This window comes from Leucopleurus acutus (genome assembly GCF_964270905.1).
Source record: "Leucopleurus acutus genome assembly, chromosome: 9".
NCBI lineage: Eukaryota > Metazoa > Chordata > Mammalia > Artiodactyla > Delphinidae > Leucopleurus > Leucopleurus acutus.
This window is the reverse complement of record NC_139144.1, coordinates 63,380,315-63,400,869: the sequence shown is the minus strand read 5'-3', so window position 1 is coordinate 63,400,869 and position 20,555 is coordinate 63,380,315. Positions and strand designations below refer to the sequence as shown.

At 49.2% G+C, this 20,555-nt stretch overlaps 2 protein-coding genes across 2 annotated transcripts in view; one reads left to right on the top strand and one right to left on the bottom strand.

The window, feature by feature from the left end:
* The window catches only part of MINDY4 (MINDY lysine 48 deubiquitinase 4), a 113,221-nt gene extending 105,056 nt beyond the window's left edge, over nucleotides 1–8,165 (bottom strand). The window contains exons 1-2 of the mRNA XM_082846630.1: nucleotides 8,064–8,165; nucleotides 1,661–1,780 (exon numbers count right to left, since the gene is read on the bottom strand). Of these exons, the coding sequence (XP_082702756.1) occupies nucleotides 1,661–1,780; nucleotides 8,064–8,126 (183 nt within the window). The 5' untranslated portion in view covers nucleotides 8,127–8,165. The remainder of the gene's footprint in view (nucleotides 1–1,660; nucleotides 1,781–8,063) is intronic.
* Nucleotides 8,166–15,917: 7,752 nt separating this feature from the next.
* On the top strand, nucleotides 15,918–20,255 carry INMT (indolethylamine N-methyltransferase; the record flags this gene model as incomplete). Its single annotated transcript, XM_082847085.1, is given in 6 exon segments — nucleotides 15,918–15,952; nucleotides 15,954–16,069; nucleotides 17,600–17,781; nucleotides 17,785–17,807; nucleotides 19,828–19,873; nucleotides 19,875–20,255. Coding segments are annotated over 6 exon segments (783 nt in total).
* Nucleotides 20,256–20,555: the final 300 nt, after the last annotated feature.

Below are 20,555 nucleotides of genomic sequence, written 5' to 3'. Positions count from 1 at the left end.
TTGTTCTTCTTTCAGTACGAGAGATTTAGGGCCCTGAATACCTGAACTGTACTTTGTGGCCTTTCACATCACTTTGCTCGTAATAGATACAGCCTTTATATGAATCTAGATACCATTTTTCAAAACCTCAATTTTACACAGGCGTTTTATCTACTGCACACTTAATAGGGAAAAACAAGTTACTGGAATTAACATTAAATTGGCAGGGCTTTCCCAGAATCACTCTAGCTTTGTGCTGAGTGAACGTCAAAATTATAATGCCATAGACAGATGAATGAGTATATTTTCCTGTAAAATATAAGCTCCAATTCATTGTATAACAGCTAATAACTACTGTATAAATCAAATTATCAGGGCACCTATCAAGATCTAATGAAAATATCTTAAGTATCTTAGATAATAGTTACCTTAGGGAGACTACACCACAGTGAAGAAATAAAAGGAACTTGAATGGCAAAGATCCTTCTGGGAAATTAGGTAAAGATGTATTTATATAAAAATTCCACTGTGCAGCAATGGTTAATTGAATTTTCTGCCTAGCTGTCTCACTCTCTGTGGAAAATCTTTCTAAAATGTACAGTCTACTCTCCTGCCTTCAAAGACAGCTAGAGGAGGATTGCTGAGTATCTGCTGCCTGGGGCAACAGTCTTCTGTCTACAGGGGATGGAGGGGCCCGAGTGTCACCGCAGGACCCAGAGGATGAAGGTCTTTACCGGGCCTCTGGTAGGACTTCACCTGGCTGCCACTTGTGATAAATGCTGAACGACACGATCACGAAGTTCTTTCCACCTCTGACACTATGCCCTCCCACAAGAGCCCATTCTTGAATCAAATTATAACGTTCTCTCTTCTTACAGAAAGAGCAATTAATTCAGAACGGTAGCTTCATTCCTTCGTTCCTGTATATTCATTCACTCACTCATTCATTCATAAATACACACTGACTATTTACTAGGTCATCAGTCCCACGTCAAGTATGGGGATACAACGCATCCTGCAGCGTCCAAGGTAGTGCGGAAGGCAGATTGTAATTAAACCACCACACAAATATTCTATTATAAACATAAGAAGCACAACGAAGGAAAAATAAGGGGTACCCTGAAGGCCTGTAACAGAATGTGGGGGCATCGAGGCTGGGGGATCAGGGAAGCATCCCGAGGTGCCTATTCCATTTGCTACCTCAACTCCAACGCACCCGGGTTAGCTGAACCCAAACCCTGCACCTGCCTGAATTAAACGTCACAGTGACCTTAAGAAAAAGGTGTTACTCAGAACTTCAGAAGGAAAACCATATGCAGGCAGAGAACGGAAATTTTTAGCATAACTGAATGCTATATTTTTAAGTACAGTCTTACTAAAAATAGCCTCATGGCGGGGAGGAGGGAGCACCGGGAATAACTGCTGCAGGCTCGGGTTCAAAATGCGCCCCAGAGCTGCGCACGCGCGGCGCGGTACGCCAGTTGGGTGCTGCCGACTCAGGCTGGAAACCCCACACACAGAGTTGGGATTTGTCCGCGCTCAGCCTGGTCTGTTTCTCCCTGACCGCATGTACGGCAAGCCCCCGGCCACTGGTCTCGGATGACCTGGCAGGGCTCATGAGTGCTTTTGACATCGCCACATTCCGTTCCAGAACTCCGTACCACACGTTGAAAGCACGTACCCTGTTCTCCTTGTAGAGAACTTCAAGATGCAAAACCTTCCGGAGATGGCTTCTGCTGCTTATGCTGAGATCAGAGCGTGGGCGTTCCTGGTCCATGGTCACACACGTCTTCTTCAAGCCCTGAGGGAAGAACTCTGAGTCACTCTTTACCATTTTAAATCAAAACCTTCCGAGCTCTGACGCAGAGGATAAACAAGACTGTTAATGTTCTTTTCGATCATCTTCTCCTGCCTTCCTCTCAGGATACTGGGAGGACCAAAAACTGACTTAAGCATTTATTTTGATATAAACTTTACACTTGATATCATCTTCACAATTATTATTCCGAATCTTACAGCCACCCTGCGGGCTGGGCACAGGCTGAAGTTGTCAACGCGTTTTATAGAAAAGGAAAGTGAAATCCGGGTAGCAACTGTCTGGCCCGAGGCTGGCTCTGGAGCCCTGGGTTTGGCCTAGATTGGGGGCCACAGGATATGAAGCATTAAAAATAAACAAAAGGAAAAGCATAAACAAAAGGCCAGTATTCATTTCCTTCTTCTTTCAGATGGGGCACCAGGGTCGATTTGTCCAACATAACACAGTGGACTCACAGAGCGGGAGTTCTGACCATCCCAGGCTGCGAGGCGGTGATGCGAGGACCCAGACTCACAGGAAGCACGTGGTAAGCGTCTGCAGTGCCCCAGCGCAGCCGCTTTCCATCATCCGGCCCTGAACTCCCAGAAGGCCGGCCTTGGGAAGCACAAATCCCCCTAAGAGCCTGGCTTCTTCATTTGAAAACGACAGCAGCTGTGGCCTGCCCACCTCCCCAGAACACAGTGATAACCAAATGGCGGAAGATGAGGAGATGCCTCACACACAGCTCAGCCTGGCATTAAGGGAGCCCTTGCTTCTGCTGGGTCCAGACCCCAGTGCTAGCCAGGCCTCAGTGGCTCCCCTAGGCTTTGTATTCAGAATTTTACAGAGGCTCTCCGTGTTGGGAAGACAAGACAAAACCTGCTACCTGCCATGAATTGGGACAAGAAGAATTTGTGAAACAAGACGTACGAACACAACTTGTGAAACAAGACGTACGAACACAACCTTGAACCAAAAGGAATGAAAAGAAGTCTTGCGGGGGGGGGGGGGGGACAGAAAGAAATGTTGGGGAAAAGGTGGGGACATGCCTGGGTCCATTAAGGAGAGTCAGCCGGAAGGAGAGGTGGGACTCAAGAGGCACCAGCATTTCATGGGGGCTTAACCATGGCCTTCCCACCCAAGTGATGTGGAAACCTGTATAACGAGGGTCCCTCTCTTCTGGGTAACTCTTGATGTTTGTCAGCAGTTCCAATCAGCAAGTCTTGGCACACTTAACAAATTCCCTGGGGTTGTGGTGCAAACTGGCATTTGAAAACCACTGGAGCAGTGGACAAGGATGCCCTCAGAAATCAGCCAGTCATCAGTCCCATCATTCATTCAACAAACACTTGTCGTGCACCTACTCTGTGCCAGGCTCTGTTCTAGATGCAGGAGATATAGATGGATTACGACCAAGTCCTGCCCTCATGGAACTGACATTCTGTTAGGGAAGCAAACCACAAACAAAGGGGTAAATGTACGGTACACCAGCTGCTAATATGCTCTATTATGAAGACAGAGAAAACAGAGAGGGCGAGACACTATTTTCGATAGCCAGCTAGTTATTGAGCATCATCCCTGTGCTCACTCCCGTCTTCAAGTTTCCCCATCTGTGAAATGAAAGGAACAAACCATTAGTCCACTCTTCATCTGCTAGAGGCAGAGGAGTGAACAGACCAAAGTGCTGGCCCTCACAGAGCTCACCTACTATCAGGAAAAAGACAACAAATAGAATACCCCATGGGAAAAAAAATACAGCAGAGCCAGGAAACACAGAGGGCCAGGAGGGGGTGCAGGGAAGGGTTGCTACTTTATAAAAGGTGATCAGGAAAAGCTTCGTGATTAAGTGACATTAGAGTCGAGACATGAGGGAACTAAGGGGGCAGATTGTGCAGACACTTGTGGGTAGTGTTCTACAAGGGCAAAGGCCCTGTGGCAGCTACAAGGAGGCCAGTACAGCTAGAGCCATGTGACTAGGGAAAAGTGTCAGGAAATGAGGTCAGAGAGGTTGCCCAGAGCTTGCTAAGGAAAGGCCTTGTCGGCTTTTGTAAAATGGAAAGGCTCCTGGAGGATTTGAAAAAAGGAGCATCCTGGACTAACTTATATTTGCAAAGGATCACTTGGCTGCTAGGTTGAGAACAGACTGTATGAGATAGGGGATTACATATTCAGATTAGAAGGCTATTGAACAACTCACATGAAAGATGGAGGTAACTTGGACCAGGGTGGTTGTAGCAGAAGTGGGAATAAGCAGCTACATTCTTTAAGTGCTCTGATGGGAAAGCCGACAGATTTACTGATGGACAGCATGCAGGGGGCACAAAAAGGAAGAAAAGCCAGGAATGGTTCCAAAGGTTTTGGTCCAAGCAACCAGACAGTTAGTGATGCTACTTACTGAAGTGGGAAAAATTGCAGGAGGTGAAGGGATCAGGAATTGAGTTTTGAATGTGTTAAGTTGAGATGTTTATTGGATATCCAAGTGGAAATGTAACATAGGCAGTTGGAAAGAATGTAAGAGTTCAAGGAGAGGTCTTGGATAGAGATAGACATTTGGAAACTGTCAGCATATCGATGGTATTGGAACCCACAACCGTGGTGGAAGTGGCTGGGAAATGAATGGAGAAGAGAAGAGGGCCAGAGACTCAGTCTTTAAGCCCACCAGCATGCACAGCTCAGGAAGCCAGGGGGGACTTGCCAGGAACCTGAGAAGGTATAGAAGGAAAACCAGGAGGGGGTGATCTCCAGAAGCCAAGGGGAATGAGTTGCCAAGAAAGGCATAATCAACTGAGTCAAACACAGTTGTTAGATCAATAAGTGTAAGGACTGAAAATCAGAAGTCATTGGTGAACTTGACAAGAGTTGTTTCCATGGAGTGATGGGGACAAAAGCCTGATTAAAGTGGGTTTGAGAAAACAGGGAGAAGAATTAGAATCAGAACATACAGAGCCCTTTCATGGGTTTTGCTATAAAAGAGAAAGAGTCTAGTAGCTGGAGGGTCTTGGGGGTCAAGATGGAATTGGTAGGAGCACATACACATGTTGATAAGACTAACCCAGTAGAGAAAGCAAAATGTATGATACAATACAGAGAGATGATGATAACTGCACTAGTGTCCTGGAACACACAAGAGGGGACAGGCACACAGGGAGGGGTTGGCCTTACCCAGGAAGATGGAGAATTCATTCCTAAGAACAGGAGGCAGGGTGGGGCGAATAGTTCAGGCCCAGGAAGGTTAGTTACTGTGGTGGTAGGGTGTGCTGGAGTTTTCTCAAGGCTGCTTCTATTTTCTCAGTGAAATTAGAGGGGGAGGGGGCTTTGGAACTTGAGGAGATAGATGTGTGAAATGGTCAGCCAAGATTTGAGACAGTGAACAGGCTGGAGAGGTATAAGCAGATGGGCGGGCATCCCTGAGGCATCACAGGGGTGACTGACCATGAATTTGGCATGAAACCATCAACATGGTGGTGTGTTTTCCCCCAGCCCCATTCAGCTCTGCAGTGCAGGCACAGAGTAGACCAAGCTGAATTTTTAACATCAGAGGAGTATAACGAAGGGAGAGACAGGCAAAGGAGTTGAGCGTGGTGTTGAGGGCGTGATTACAATGATGGGCGGGTAAGATGTGAGGAGAGGTCACAGAGGGCTGAGGAATGGTGAAAAGTTGGCAGGAACAGTGGAATGGAGATGGGAATGAGGCCGAAGAATAGTTTATATCGGGCTGCTCATGGGGTGAGCTGGAAGTGAGGGACGATGGGATGCTTGGAACTGAGATGATGGAAACAAGCCTAGGGCACGACCACCTGGAAGGAGTGTCAAAGGTCAGGTGGGACAGGTCCCTGCAGGAGAGGGAGGCTGGGGCACGAGAGGAGGGAGGCCTGGAAGGCTAGGGCACCAGAAGAGTCACCTCGGTGAACCCTGCCATTGCCAGGAGACTGTCATGATTCTCCCTGCAGGGGGATCACGCTTGGAGGAGGCCAGTGTAGCTAGGTACAAAGTAGGTTGGAGGGTAGAGGAGGAGTAGTGGAAGGTGAGGTTCGAGGGGGAGCCGGCAGCCACGTCATGCGGAGCCTGGTAGGCCCTGGTGAGGCCTTCCCTGGGCTTTTATTCTAATTGCAAAAGGAAGCGCATGGAGGGTTTTGGACAGAGGAGTGACATGATCTGACCTGCTCACCCTGGGCAAGTTTCTTCGCCTGCCAGTCTGATCATAGTCTTTCGTGAAAGGGAATAATTATACCTCTTTCAGGACTGTTATGAGGATTTGAGAGAATAAACAGGCATCTAGAAAGTACCTTGCACCATGCTGGGCACGCTCTTGGTTAGAACTGCTCGGTACCTGCCTTGTGCCAAGCCCTGAGGGGAGCACACAGTCTCTGTCCTGGAGCAGAAGGTGATGCGCAAAGTAGCCGACCTGAGCTGCAGTTCCAGCTCTCCATGACCTTCTGAATGACTGCGGGCAGCTCCTTTCTCCTCTCGGGGCTTTAGTGCGCCCCGGTGAAAAGTAGGAAGGAGAGGAGACCAAGTGAACCAGACGACTGCCAAGGTTCCGCCCAGTTCAGGCGTCAGCTCTGTGGACCTGTCTAGTGGGTGAGACAGGCAGATGTATAAACCATCACATGAGCGCCGATGAGCAAACTACAGGCAAATGAATCAGTTATTTCAGCCGCAGCTGCCTGAGACATCTTGAAGGAAATGGAACTTGGGATGGGCCATGGGTGGAACAGGGAAAAGAAAGCATGTGAGAGAAGCTGGAAATGAGATTGGGCTGGTAAGGTGAGGTTAGGCTACAGGGGAGTCTTGGCTATCAGGTGAGGTCTCTGGATTTCATTTGTACTCGAGAAAGGATAGGCATGAGGAAAACTCTCAGAGAGTTTTGCTTGGTAGCCCAGACTTAAAAGAAACGATGGCCGTGGTCAACCGCACAGGGTGTATCACTGATATCCCCTGTGTAGCCAGGACTAGGTGATGGCAGGTCAATTAGCCATAAAAACAGAGCAGGTACAGTGAGGCCACATTGCATTTTAAATAAAAATACATTTTCAAAAAGCAAAGAAAGACACTTTCAAAACAGGTGCACATCAGAGATGGGGGAGGAGACAATGTTGAATGCCAACTGTGTGCCAGATACAGTGGCTGGGACCTGCCCGTACATTACTATTAATCCTCATTATAGATCTGCCACGAGTAGGTCTTATTATTCCTCTTTTACAGATAAGGAAATCAAGGCAGTGAGTAAGGTACTCCAGCTTGAGCTGCTAATTAATAGCAGATATTTGAACTGTTCCCTCCAAAGCCCTTCCCTTTCCCCCATTCAAAACACTGTTTATTTTGTGTGTGTCTTTTAATGCCAGACAAGAGCCCATCGTCCCCGCCCAACATGACACCAGGAGGACATCAAACACACAGCAGGTGGTCAGCCTGGGTCAGCAGTGGGTGCTTTCCCTACACACCCACACACAGTGACCCCCAGTGACCTCTTCCCCAGCCTGCCCTCATCTCTACTGTCAGGGCAGGTGGGAGCCAAGGACCTCCCCAACTTTTTTTTTTTTGCGGTACGCGGGCCTCTCACTGTTGTGGCCTGTCCCGTTGCGGAGCACAGGCTCCGGATGCGCAGGCTCAGCGACCATGGCTCACGGGCCCAGCCGCTCCGCGGCATGTGGGATCCTCCCGGACCGGGGCTCGAACCCATGTCCCCTGCATGGGCAGGCGGACTCTCAACCACTGTGCCACCAGGGAAGCCCCTCCCCAACTTTTGAGTTCTCTGAAAACTCTCCTGGGACAAGACAATAGGAGAACTTAAAAACAAAACGACTTCAACGATTGAACTTCCCACCGATGAACAGGACTAAAGGGTTTGACTGGCAAGAACTTTTTTTAGCCCTTTGGATTTCCTTTGGGGGGAAGTTCTTTCCTAGTGGGATGTAAGCCTTGGGACTGGTTATGGAGCCCGGCGGCAAGGCCGGCCTGCTGGGCTCCCAGAGCCTCGTGAACTTTAGGAAAATGGGGAGGGCCCAGGCCCCTGGCTCGCGCGCCCTGGAGGGAGACGCCCGGGAGGACGGCCGCGGTCGGCCCCGCTTTGCGGGAAGTGCACCGTGACAGAAATGGCTCCTGGGAAAGGTAGTTCCCCAGGCCCGGGAAAGTGGCGCTTACATCGGGCATCTCTAGGGTAGGCAGCGGGCAGGGGAAGGGCTCCCTCCCCGAAGGTGCAGAGGTTGCAGGGGTGCCTCCACACTGTTCCTCCCGCCACCCCCCAAATTGAGCAACTTCCCAGGGCTGTGAGGGCGGCGCCACGTACCTTCCTGCTGAGGAACTCCCTGACCAGGGAGGCCGCCACCTCCTCCACGAAGAGGCTGTCCATGCTCCGGTCTGCCCACGAGGCCGCAGCGCCGCAGCCCCAGATCCCGGGTCCGTTGGGGCCAGTATGGCCGCGTTGCCGTGGCGACGGTGTCATCAGAGCCGGAGGACTCCGCCCCTTCCCTGGGAGCGCGCGGGCTGGGAAGGCGGAAGGGAAGGGGCGGAGCAATCTTCAAACTTGCCCTGAGAGCTGGAGGCGGAACGCAGAGCACAAGCCCCGTGCATCCTAGAGATCAGGCCGCGGGCTCCGGGCTTGGCTCCTGGCACTGGCCCTGTCCATCTGGGTGGCCTAGAACAAGTCGCCGCTCCGATCTGAGCCGCATCTCACAAGGTGTGAATTGGGGAGAGTGCCTGGCTCCTGGTTCCTAGAGGAGTAAACCCACAGTGAAGTGGCCCCTAGAGATCCAGCCCCAGCACCTCAGCGTCTCCTGGGTTCCCCCGGGCTGACTCACCTTGGCTGGCCTCCGCCGCAGGGGTAAGGAGGCCCAGGACTCTCTGCTGACCTGGTGCTCAAATTAAAGGCTGAATCCCTGGCCCCCTTGGTGCCTGCTTTCCCATAAGGAGACTGCCAGCTATTGAGCACCAGGCATTGACACACATTAGCACATCTTTAATCCTACAACGTCCAGGCAAGGTGCTTACTATCGGCCCATTCTTTAAACCAAGACACTGGGATTCAGAGAGGTTAAGATTGTGCTAAAGATCACACAACTAGGAACTGACAAGGCTAGGAGTCCAGCCAAACCCATGCCTTTGCCCAGTACCAGCTTCCCCAAACTCAGTCACTTGGGGACCACCTTCACAATCTCCGCCCCATCCGCACATCACCCAGTGTATTGGTTTGCCAGCGCTGGTGTACAAAGTACCACACACTGGATGGCTTAAACAACAGAAATGTGTTCTCTCACGGTTCTGGAGGTTAGATGTCCAAGATCAAGGTGTCAGCAGAGTTGGTTCCTTCTGAGGTCTCTCTCCTTGGCATATAAATGGCCGCCTTCTCCCTGTGTCTTCGCACGGTCTTCCCTCTGCATGTCTGTGTCCTAATCTTCTCTTCTTAAAAGGATACCAGTCAACTGGATTAGGTCCACGCTAAATAGCTCATTTTAACTTAATTACCTCTTTAATGGCCCAGTCTCCAACTACACGTACATTCTGAGGTACTGGGGGTTAGAACTTCAACATACGGATTTTGAGGGACACAATTCAGTCCATAAAACCTATACTGTTACTTACATTATTATTGACTTTAAGCCAACATACGTGTTTCTAGATTTATTTCAAAAGGAAAGTATGGAAATCCAAGATCAAGGCACCAACAGATTCAGTGTCTGGTGAGGGCCTGCTTCCTGGTTCGTAGATGGCTATCCTCCTACCGCATCTTCACATGGCAGAGAGAGGGAGCTTGGTGGGGCCTCTTTTGTAATGGAACGAACCCCCTCCAAGAGGGCTCCACCGTCATGACCTAAGCACCTCCAAGGGCCCTATCTCCTGATACCATCATGCTAGCGGTTAGGATTTCAATATATGAATCTAGGGGAAACACAAACATTAGACCATAACAATTACTTAGATAGTAGTATTTCAGCAAAAACTTGAAGAAAGACAGGATAAAAGCCATGCAAATACTCAGAGAAAGAGCACTCCAGGTAGAAGAAACAAGTGCAAAGGTCCTGAGACAGCATCGAGCCTGAGTGCTTGTGAAACAGGGAGGCCAGGAGGGAATGAGGCAGCAAGACCCACTATGAAGGCCCGCGTGCCTGGAGCCCGTGCTCCGCAACCGGGGGGGGCCACCGCAATGAGAAGCCCCCACACCACGGCGGGGAGTAGCCCCCGCTCGCCACAAGTGGAGAGGGCCCGTGCGCAGCCGCAAAGACCCAACACGACCAAAAATAAATAAATAAATTTATTAAAAAGAAAAGAAGTATGTGTAATTCTCTTCCACATCTGTGACGGTTAATTTCATGTGCCAATTTGGCTAGGCCATGGTAACCAGATAGTTGGTTGAACATAAGTCTAGATGTTGCTCTGAAGGTATTTTTTTAGATAAGATTACCGTTAAAATCAGTCGACTTTGAGTAAAGCATATTACCCTCCATAATGGGTTGGGCCTCATCCAATCCGTGAAAGGCCTTAAGAGGAAAAGACGGAGGCCCCTCAGGGAAGATGGCATTCTGTCTCCAGATATATGTATCCTACTACCTCCACACTCACCCTGAAATGGCCCTGAGAAATTCTTGAGCAAAACTCCTTAGCATTGCCCAGATAAAAAAAGATGCCTTCTTCTCTGGGGAAAACTGCCGTCTCTGACAGTTATTCCACATCCTGACGCTTTCACCATTAAGTGCAGACCCCAGACCCTCAGACACAGCTGTCAGTCCCAACTTGTGAGTAGTTCCTGATTGAAACAATATGATGTCACCCTGTGGAGCTCACAATATAATATCCCCTAAGAAAGCATTGTACATAAAAATTCTGGTCCAAGTAAATCAATGGAAAATTCCCCCAAAACACTGTGGCAAAATCCACTGATTGCCCACAGAATCCATTCTTTCCTTCTTTCGTGAAAATATATCTGGAGCAGGGCAAGTGGCTTCCCAGCCATGCTGTATTTCCCAGCTTTTCTTGAAGTTGGATGTGGCCATGGAACTAAGTGGTCACCAATGAGAGGGAATGAGAGGGGCAGACCTTTAAGACTAGGCTCTACCTTTTCCATATTCTTCCCTCTCCAGCAAGCCACAGCACAGCTGCACCTATGGGTGTGTGCTGTGACCATAAACACAAGACAACACCCTAGGGCAGTGATTCTCAAACTGTGGCCCTCAAAACACCAGCACCACCTGAGAACTTGTTAGAAATGCAAACTCCCGGTCCTTTCATCAGATCTACTGAATCAGAAGCTCTGAAGGTGATGCCAGCACTCTGTATTAAACCAGACCTCTATGTAATTCTGAAGCTCACCTACGTTTGCGCATGCTTCCCTAGGGGGTGGCAGAAATAAGACAGAAGGCATCTGGTTCCCTGAATGACTACATGGCGCAGAGAGTCACCAGGGGACCTGGAATTCAGATCCTTACAAGGAAGAGAAGTAAACTTCCATCTGGTTTGGGCTTTGTTTATTTATTTATTTGTTTTTATTTTTGGAAGTGGGGATGGGGGTGTCTTTTGTTACAGCAGCTTATCTTTTCAACCTAAATAATACAAACCTCCAGGAATGAGTAAAAACCCAACTGCAGGCAGTGGTCCCTCTCTCCAGGGTTTGCTAGACCAGAGCTTCCCCATGGGAGCGTTCCACAACAACCCGCTTCAAATTCGGTGTGGGTGTGCTCAGGTCATGACCTCCTCAGGCCTCAGGGCAGCCGGCTGAAACCTATCTGGCCAGAGACCACAGGCTGTACAGCCATGAGCGGCCTTCTCCTTTTACCCCAATACACATGATCATTTTTGTGTGTGCCCTGACATGAAAACTGCCCTGGGGAGGCCTCCTGCTCTCCAAAATGTTCCATCTTCTGCTTCTTGCTCTCCCTTCCCCTGCTTCCCTGACCTCTTAGTACACAGCAAGGTCTGGGTCTCTTGCTCTGATGGCCTGACTTGGGCACCCTGCTCCAGGTTGGCTATTTGAACATTCTCCTGAGCTGTGCCATGCTTCTGAGCTGATGGTCACTGGGATTTTCCTTTCCACTCCAGTCTCCCTAAAGACAGGGGGATCCATTCTCAATTTTAAGGCACTGCTTGGAGATTGTTGGAGGATTTCTTTTCTCCCGGGTTTCTCTGCCTGAGTCCTTTGCTCCAAAGGAGGCTGTTTGGAGCAGGTAGCTATCCGCACCTCCCCAGGTCAACTCAGGCTCAGGGGTGGTTGCTTCATGGACCACTTCGTGTGCTGGCAGGCAATGTGATGGGTCTCAGGGACTAGAGCAAAAGAAGGCAGCCTAGAGCCCTCCGTCCTTTGCTTTTACTCCCATGCCTGATTATATTGGTTAGCATTAGGTTCAGCTGAGAGTGACAGACAAGGAGGACTTAATAAGGAAGTGCTCAAAGAATGATAGGGACATGTCAAAAGAACACACAAGCCAGCTGAAAGGGACTCCTACTGGCCAAATCTGTGCATCAGAGTAAGTAATGATAAAAATATAGATCATAACCCATTGACTAGAAATAAGAATCCGTGAGTCCATATTTACTGTAGGAAAGAAAGAGAGAGAGAGAGAGAAAGGAAGGAAGGAAGGAAGGTCCTTACATTTGTATGTCAACTAATAAATGTAGAAAACCGACAGAATTAACAAATCACACAGGCACCTTATGTATTTGCACAAAGGCACCTTATGTATAGCAGCAGCCATGATTCCTGGGCTCTGTCTCTTCCCATTCGGGGCTGGAGTAGGACTGCCAGATAGAATACAGGACACCCAGTTGAATCTGAATTTCAGATGAACAAATAAGACTTATTTCAGATAAGTATGTCCTGTGCAATTTTGGGAACACACTTACCCTAAAAAAAATCTATTTTGTTTCTCTGAAATTCAATTAACTGAGCATCCTATATTTTTATTTGCCAAATCTTCCAGCCCCAGTCTGGAGGCAGTGGTACACTCAAACTGACGTGTATCATTTCATGAGAGCCAACTGCTAAATTTTTAGGAATTTTCTGAGCTGACTGTTAAACCACCGGGAGCTTGAAATCAACCATGGTGGGAGTATTTACACCATGGAAACTGCAGTCATCACAAATCAGTGCTTTTCTGTTTTTAGAACTGGTTGTGAAACATTTACCAATTCTCCACTGTCTAGAAGCTTCCTTGTCTTTAACACACTGAGTCAAGACTCTGAAACCGTGTCCGTGGGTGCTCTACAGTTGCATGGGAGGCACACACCCAGGGCCACCAGGGAAGGCAGCCTCACGGGGACCGATGGTACCAGAAGCGCTTCCTGCCCAGGGACTACTTGGCCATCTACTATGGCTTCCAGCGGAGCGGCTAGGCGCGTGAGCCATGGCCGCTGAGCCTGCGCGTCCGGAGCCTGTGCTCCGCAATGGGAGAGGCCACAACAGTGAGAGGCCCGCGTACCGCAAAAAAAAAAAAAAAAAAAAAAAGAATGTCTGCATCATCTTAAACATCCTTCTATACTGTGACTTTTGAATAACTCAGGAAAATTTCCATTTAAGAAGACTTCTGCCCTAATTTCAAACACAGGAGCACATTTTCAAGCTATCAAGAAAATACACTGCTTAAGAGTCGACCAGCTGAGAAAAGAATCAATCTCATTCTCCAGATTAGGAAAACTATCATCTCAGCATCTCCCGCTCTGATACCCCTGTTATCTTTCTTCCCACATGAGCCTGTGGGGTGAAGAAATGAGTCCAGAACTTGCAGGGGTAAACAAGACTTTTCTCTAGTGAGGTGTAAGCAGGGACACAGAGCCTCATCTCATACCAAACACCAAAATAAAGGCTAAATATCTTTTTAAAACCATCACAGAAGCTATCACAATTGGATAACTATCAGATCTCTGGACATGGAAGGATTTTCAAAGCTTAGATAGAAACAAGCCCAAAGGAAAAATAATTTAACACATTTTATTAAAGAAAAATTAAATATTTGTCCTGAAACAATAAACAGCAAAAGCACTGTTTTCCTTAGAAAAATAATTTGGCAAGTATTTACCTAAATTATTTGTACGAAAAGTTTTAAAAAATTGCTCCATTAATCTTATGTCTAGGAATCCAGCCCAAAGCCAGAATCCAAAATACAGAAAACGCTTATTGCACGAGGATATTAATTATAAGATTATTTATAACAATGAACACCTGTAAGTCTTACCTGTCAACCACTTGGGGAGCAGTTAAGTCAATTTACTTGGACCTCTGTGTACTATTTATTAGGCAGCACTAAAAACTGACATTACCAGCTCCTTTAGAGTGATACAGAGAAGGGATGCTGACCCCGTGCTGGGACAACCAAGCAGGCATGGGGGGCACACACGGTGACTCTGCGGCCCTGCAAAACCACTGCAGGTTCACGTGTCTGGGGGCACACTGATAACAAGAAACCCTGCGACAAATGATACACTCAGTGTCACCAATGATGTTAATCCTCCTAGAGTTTATGTTAATTGAGTCTGAATATAACATACTTTTTTAACAAATTGGAGAGACGTCTAACTTTATTTTCTTCCAACTGGACAGGCAGTTGTGTCATCACCATTTATTATATAATTGACCCTTTTCTCACTGAGTGGAAATACCACAAGTACAGGTTCTAGTAATATCAGAAGAGGGGGAAATTTGCACTGAAAACAATGAAATAGAGTTTCTATTCTGTTGAAACTCAAAAACCTGGAAAATAAATGTTGATTCTGGGTGGTAGGACTTGGGGCTGTGCGGCTCACATCACAGCGGCCTCAGTATCACCTGGGAACCAGAATCTGCCTTTAGCCGGGTCCCCAGGCTATTCCCAGGCACACTAGTTTGAGCAGCACAGCTAAGGAACCTGGATAGACTGCGTAGTATGATGGGGAGAGAATAAGGTTTGGAACTGGTCTTTATTTTGGCTTTGGACATGGGCCTTGAATCTGTACCTAGATCTAGACTTGCTGCCAGGACCCCCTTGGGAAAAGGCCCGTCACCTTCATCCTCCTCGTCTCCAACAGGAGGCGGGAGGGTCTCAACATCCTCTCTACTGATTGTTGTGAAGATGGCAGCGAACGAGGGTGGGGGACACACCTGGCACATATTATAGGCCAGGGCCCCAGATTTGCCCATTTGCAAAACACACTAGAGTTTGCTACCTGAAATATCTGATCTTGGGTGAATTTTTGAAAGAGATCTGGCAACACTTTTTTATATAAAACGTTTATTTGAGATCATGTATATTCACATGCAGTTATAGAAATAATACAGAGAGATCACGTATGCTTTACCCAGTTTCCATAATCGTGGCGTCTTTCAAAACATAGTAAATATCACAACCAGGATATTGTCACTGATACAGCCCACTGCTCTTATTCATCTTTTCCTAGATTTACTGGTAGTCATATGTGTGTGTTTGCGTGTGTGTGTGTGTGTGTGTGCAAATTCTATGCAATTTAATCACATGCTGTGTTTATGTATGCCAATAGTTTTTAAATGGTTTGTGCAAACAGAGGCTTCCCCACCTTTTCAGGGGCCCTGGTTAAGTTTACTTTTACCCTCAGCAAAATAAAGGATTGATTAAGCAAATAGAGTAAACAGGATTGAAGACAGGAGGAAATATTTAACCAAGGTCAGGACAAACTATTTTCAAGAGCAAGCTCACTGACCTCAGTGAGTGAAATCTTAGCCACCTCTGCATCCTGTTTTCCACCCTACGGGTTTCTCCTTTCTTCGTCTCATTTTTCCACCAGTCCCAAAGAGGGAAGCATCCTTGACCTATTCCAGATGCTGGTCTCTGTGTCTTTGTCCATCTGTGTCTCTCTCTTAGTTCTGTGGCACTGTCCCTCTGTCTCATGCTCTCCCAACCTTAACCCTCACCCGCAGTACGGACACTCAAAACATCACCTCTCAGGAGCCAAATACTGAGAACCCCCAGGAGCACATGTTGGCCACCCTGTTGCATTTCTGTGTTGAGATAATTATCAAACAGATAAACTCCAGCCAGAAAAGCTAACATCCTGGCCTGACTCCAACTATGTGGAATCTGAGCTCCTCCCTGGGCAGGAGGGTCTGTCTAAGGAGATTATGAAACTCCTGATGGGAAGAGGCAGGGAGAGGAAAGTGGATATAACAGGACTGCAGCAATGGAAACACAGCCAGGTCCCAGCTAGAATGGAGGGCAAGCTGTACACAGGAGAGGACTACAGGAAAGTTCGACTCCAAGGACTACTTAAAGACGTACTACGCCTTCGATTCAGGCACCGTAGCTGAAAATGAAATCTTGAAATTTAACCTGAAAAACCTCTTTGAAACCTTCTCTTCAGGTGAGTGTCTGGTCTCCATCTCAGGGAGAGACAGGGCTGCACCTGACAGGAAGGGCTGCCGGCGGCAGCAGACCTGTCCTCTGGGACACTGCTCACCAAGGATGTCGCAAAGGCAGCTCAGCCTGTGAACCCATGAGGACCTCTGCTGGGTGGCCACTGAGCGGGACCTAAGCACTGGCCTTAGAAGCCAAAGAGCCAGGCTTGAGTCTATGACAGTCAGTCTCAGTTTCTTCCCCCTGTGAAATGGGAAGGTAACTCCTGAGCTGTGGGGCTCACAGGCTCATGCTGGAGGGGATTTGAGACAACAGACATGAGCACACTGCCCGCATCTGACTCTCTCTGCCTGTCTTCCCTTAAAGCCGGGCTTGGTAGCCTTGGCTCATGAATCCCCTTGAAAATCTGAGGAAAGCTCTGGTGCACAGGCGTGCACGTGCGCGCGCACACACACACACACACACACACACACACAGAGTCACATTCCTAATCTTTTACTCAGAATTAAGAGAGTTCATGGATTCACAAAGCCAAACCACAGCTCAGTTTACAAAACTCTGCTCTTGGGTGTCAGGCTGGGTGATCAGCAGGGATTATCGCCCAGGTTCCTCAGTGCACACAAGGAGAGGCTGAGGTGGGAAAGAGGGGGGTGGCCAGCCCAGGTCAGACTGCCAGTCAGTGGCAGCAGCGAACTTCAAGATCAGTTAACGCAGGGCTGCCACGCACAGTTGGGCAGGGAGTATACTGAACAATTAGGGGTTACTTAGTCACTCAGCAAACATTGCCTGACTATGTAATCAGTGCCAAGAATGGTATATTAAGCAATGTCCACAAAAATACAGAGGAAAGAAAGCTTAAGGCTCACAGAGACATCTGAGGAGACTTTCTAGAGGAGGGACCGGCACTAAGCCTTGAAAAATAGACAGGTGTATTTCAATGGAGAGCGGAGGAGGGAGGAAGCAGGGAGAAGAAGGCAGTGCACTTAATGCTACTCTGAGGCAAAGATCCTTCCCCTCAACTCCTCACCAGATCCCCTTGCCTCCCCTGATTGGCTGAGCCAGTTTTGAACCCACTGGCTCAGGTCTTATCCCTTATCAGAAGCTCTGTCTTCTGCAACGAGGAGGTGGGAGAGTGGGCCATGGGGGGGTCACTCTCACCATTGTTTTAAACCCAGAGTCAGAAGACTGTTGGAAATAAACCAGTTCCAACCAAGAAGTCATTCTGAAACCTGCCCAGAAGTGCAGAACTTGTCCTATCAGGCCTCTGGTAGCAACCCTTGGGGCAGCAGGGGGACGTGGTGTGTGCCAGGCTGTGCCCCACCTGCCAGCCGTCACCCCCTGAGCCCCAGGCGTGGGGGTCTGGACTCCCCACACAGCCTGGCTGCTACCCAAGGCAGGGTCGGGTCCCCTGTGAGCCACCCTCCCCTGCTGGCAAGCCCTGGGGCAGGGCAGAGCCTGGCATCTCCATCCACCACAGCTGGGCCTGGAGTAGGGTGTCCCCCGCTCCCACGCACCTGGAAAACACTGTCTCCTGCAGCAGGAGTGAGAGGTGACGTCCTGATCAACACTGGCCCAGGCCCCACCATCTACCAGCTGCTCTCGGCCTGTGAAGCCTTCCGGGAGATCATCGCCTCAGACCACTTGCAGCAGAACCCCCAGGAGGTGAAGAAGTGGCTGAAGAAGGAGCCAGGGGCCTACGACTTGTCCCCAGCCATGCAGTAGGTGTGTGAGCTGGAGGGAGACAGGTACCCACGGCCACCATCTCTCTCAGATGAGGTCTCCCCATCACCTGCAGGCCAGAGCCTGAACCTGCCACCCTGCTTCACCTGCCACTTCCCTACAGGTTCTTCCTGACCTGGGTCTCTGACCCACAGCACCTTCCTCTCTTTGAGTGAGTCCTGCCTCCAGCCTCTGAGCTGCCTGTGCTCTTAGCTTTGGTTGCCCTACTGGGCTCTCCATACTTTGTATCCCACTCATCCTGCAGAACCAGCTTCAGTCCCCGCCTCCTCCTGGAAGCCTCCCCTGATTGCTCTAGCCCACACAGATCTCACTTTCCTCTGGTGCAGCTTCTCCTTAACCCTAATGCTGGAGGGGGACTTGTTATGGGAAGACATGGGCTTCAAGGAATCCCCCTGAAGCACTCTTACAAAATCCCACACACCAACAGCACTGACCCTTCCAGGCACCTTCCCCATCCAATTCACAGAGAGGGAACCCATCTACCAGAGCCCCAGGGGGCACAGGCAGGATGCTGGCCCTGATTTTGCAACTGAGGAAACTGGGGCCCAGACATGGAGAGTGGCCTCTAGGCCACCTTAGAGCCAGGACAAAGATCAGAGTTTAAATTCCTGACCCATCATTGGGCCATGGGGCTCTGACCTAGTTATAGGTAGGGGCAGCCTGAAGTGGACAGAGCTGGAGGGTCTCTAAGCACAGGGTCTCCACATCAACCCAGCCTGGGCTTCATTCATTCCTGTCATCATTCATGGAGAGCATTCTGATGGTCACGCCTGCTTCTAGGTACTGGGACTATTACAGTGAACAGACAAAGTCTCAGCCCCAAGGAGCTCACATTCTAGTAGGGAAGACAACACAACCAAGCTAGATAGAGGTAGATATTCAGGGAAAAACAAGTGTTCTAGAGAACAATCTTCAGCTGAGTAGAGGCCTACAAGAGGTAGGGGTGCTGTGTTAGGTGGAATGGTGTCTTAATCACCTCGGGCTGCCATAGAAATGCCATAGACCCAGTTGCTTAAACAAAGATATTCATTTCTCACGGTTCTGGAGACTGGAAGCTCAAGATCAGGTCTGGTGAGGGCCCTTTTCCTGGCTGGTAGACAGCCGTCTTCTTGTTGTGTCCTCACAAGAAGGAAAAGGAAAGTCAGCAAGCTCTCTAGTGTGTCTTCTTTTAAAAGGCACAAATCCCACCATGAGAGGCCCCACCCTCATGATCTCATCTACCTCTAATTACCTGCCAAAGGCTCCATCTCCAAATACCATCACATTCATGTTAGGTTTTCAGCATATGATTATGAGGGGGGCACAGTTCTGTCCACAGCAGATGGTAAGAGGAGGCCTCTCCAGGGAGGAGCCCTCGAAGCAGCTTCCTGGGTGAGGTGAAGGAGAAAGGATGTGAAGATCTGGGGAAAGAGAGTGTCAGGCAGAGGGGACAGCAAGGGCCAAGGCCCAGCAATGGGAAAGAGCATGTTTAACAAAGCATATTTAAAGGGTCAAGGGCTGCAGGGAGGAGGCATGCCGATACGTTTCTTAATGGGTACAGTTTCAGTATGGAGTGATAAAAAATTTTGGAAGCAGACAGTAGTGATAGTTGCACACATTGTGAATGCAATTAATGCCCCTGAATTGTACATTTAAAGTGATTTAAATGGCAAGTTTTTGTTATATATATTTTACAACTTGAAAACTCAATAAGGCAATGTATCAAAAATCGAATTATTTTGAATTATCAAAAAGAAAGATAAATAGAAGGGGAGGAAGGAGGAAGTGGACAAAGAGGAAGAAGGAAGAATTAACTGTCAAATCCCCCATCACCTACCAGCTGTGTAGCCTTGAGCAAATCACTCAACCTCTCTGTGCCTCAGTTTCCTCATCTGTATAATGGTGGAAATACGATCTCCCTCAAAGAGTTGCTCAACAGGTTAAATCATGGGCCTTGCCCATAGGGAGCCCCTGCATAGGGGGCGAGGGGTGGAGGGATGTTGTCATAATTTTCTTCATCACCTCCATGACCCTCCCCCACAAGAGCAAGTGGCAGGAGAAGGAGGCCCGTCTCCAAAGGACAGTCACGCGGGTTACTGAAGTGGGATGTGAACCAGCCACACCCACTGGGGCTCACCCAGGTGCCACCAGTTGACTGTGCGCTGACCCTGCTGGCCCTGGAGTGCGCCTGCCATGACGTGGACGCCTACCGGGCGGCCGGGCGAGGCCTGGTCAGCCTGCTGAAGCCGGGCGGGCACCTGGTCACCGCGGTAGCCCTGCGCACCCATCACTACATGGTGGGCGCCAAGAAGTTCTCTGGGCTCCACCGGGAGAAGGAGACAGTGGAGAAGGCCTTGCAGGAGGCCGGCTGCCAGGTGCTGAGGTGCCAGTACTCCCGTGTCATCTCCTCAGAGGCCCACTGCACCAATGAGGGCATCTGCTTTGTGGTCGCCCGCAAGAGTCCCAGGGCCTGAGGCCAGCCTGGCAGAGAGGGCCTGCCCCAGAAGGGAAGTCAGGGCCAGCGTTTCTTAGAGTCTCACTCCACAGCCCCCTAATGCAGGGCCAGCCTGAACTCTACCCCTTCATTCTTATTACTATGTCCCAAGATCACAGGTGAAAAGCAGGGTCTCCCTGCCCCCAGCCCAGGGATCTGTCCCCCACACCCTTTTCTGGCTCATACTGCACCAAAACATCAGGAAAATAAAGTGGCTCAGCTAGATGTTGCCTTCATTTTGTTCCTCCCCCACCCCCCGGAAGCAGACCCGCAGACAAGG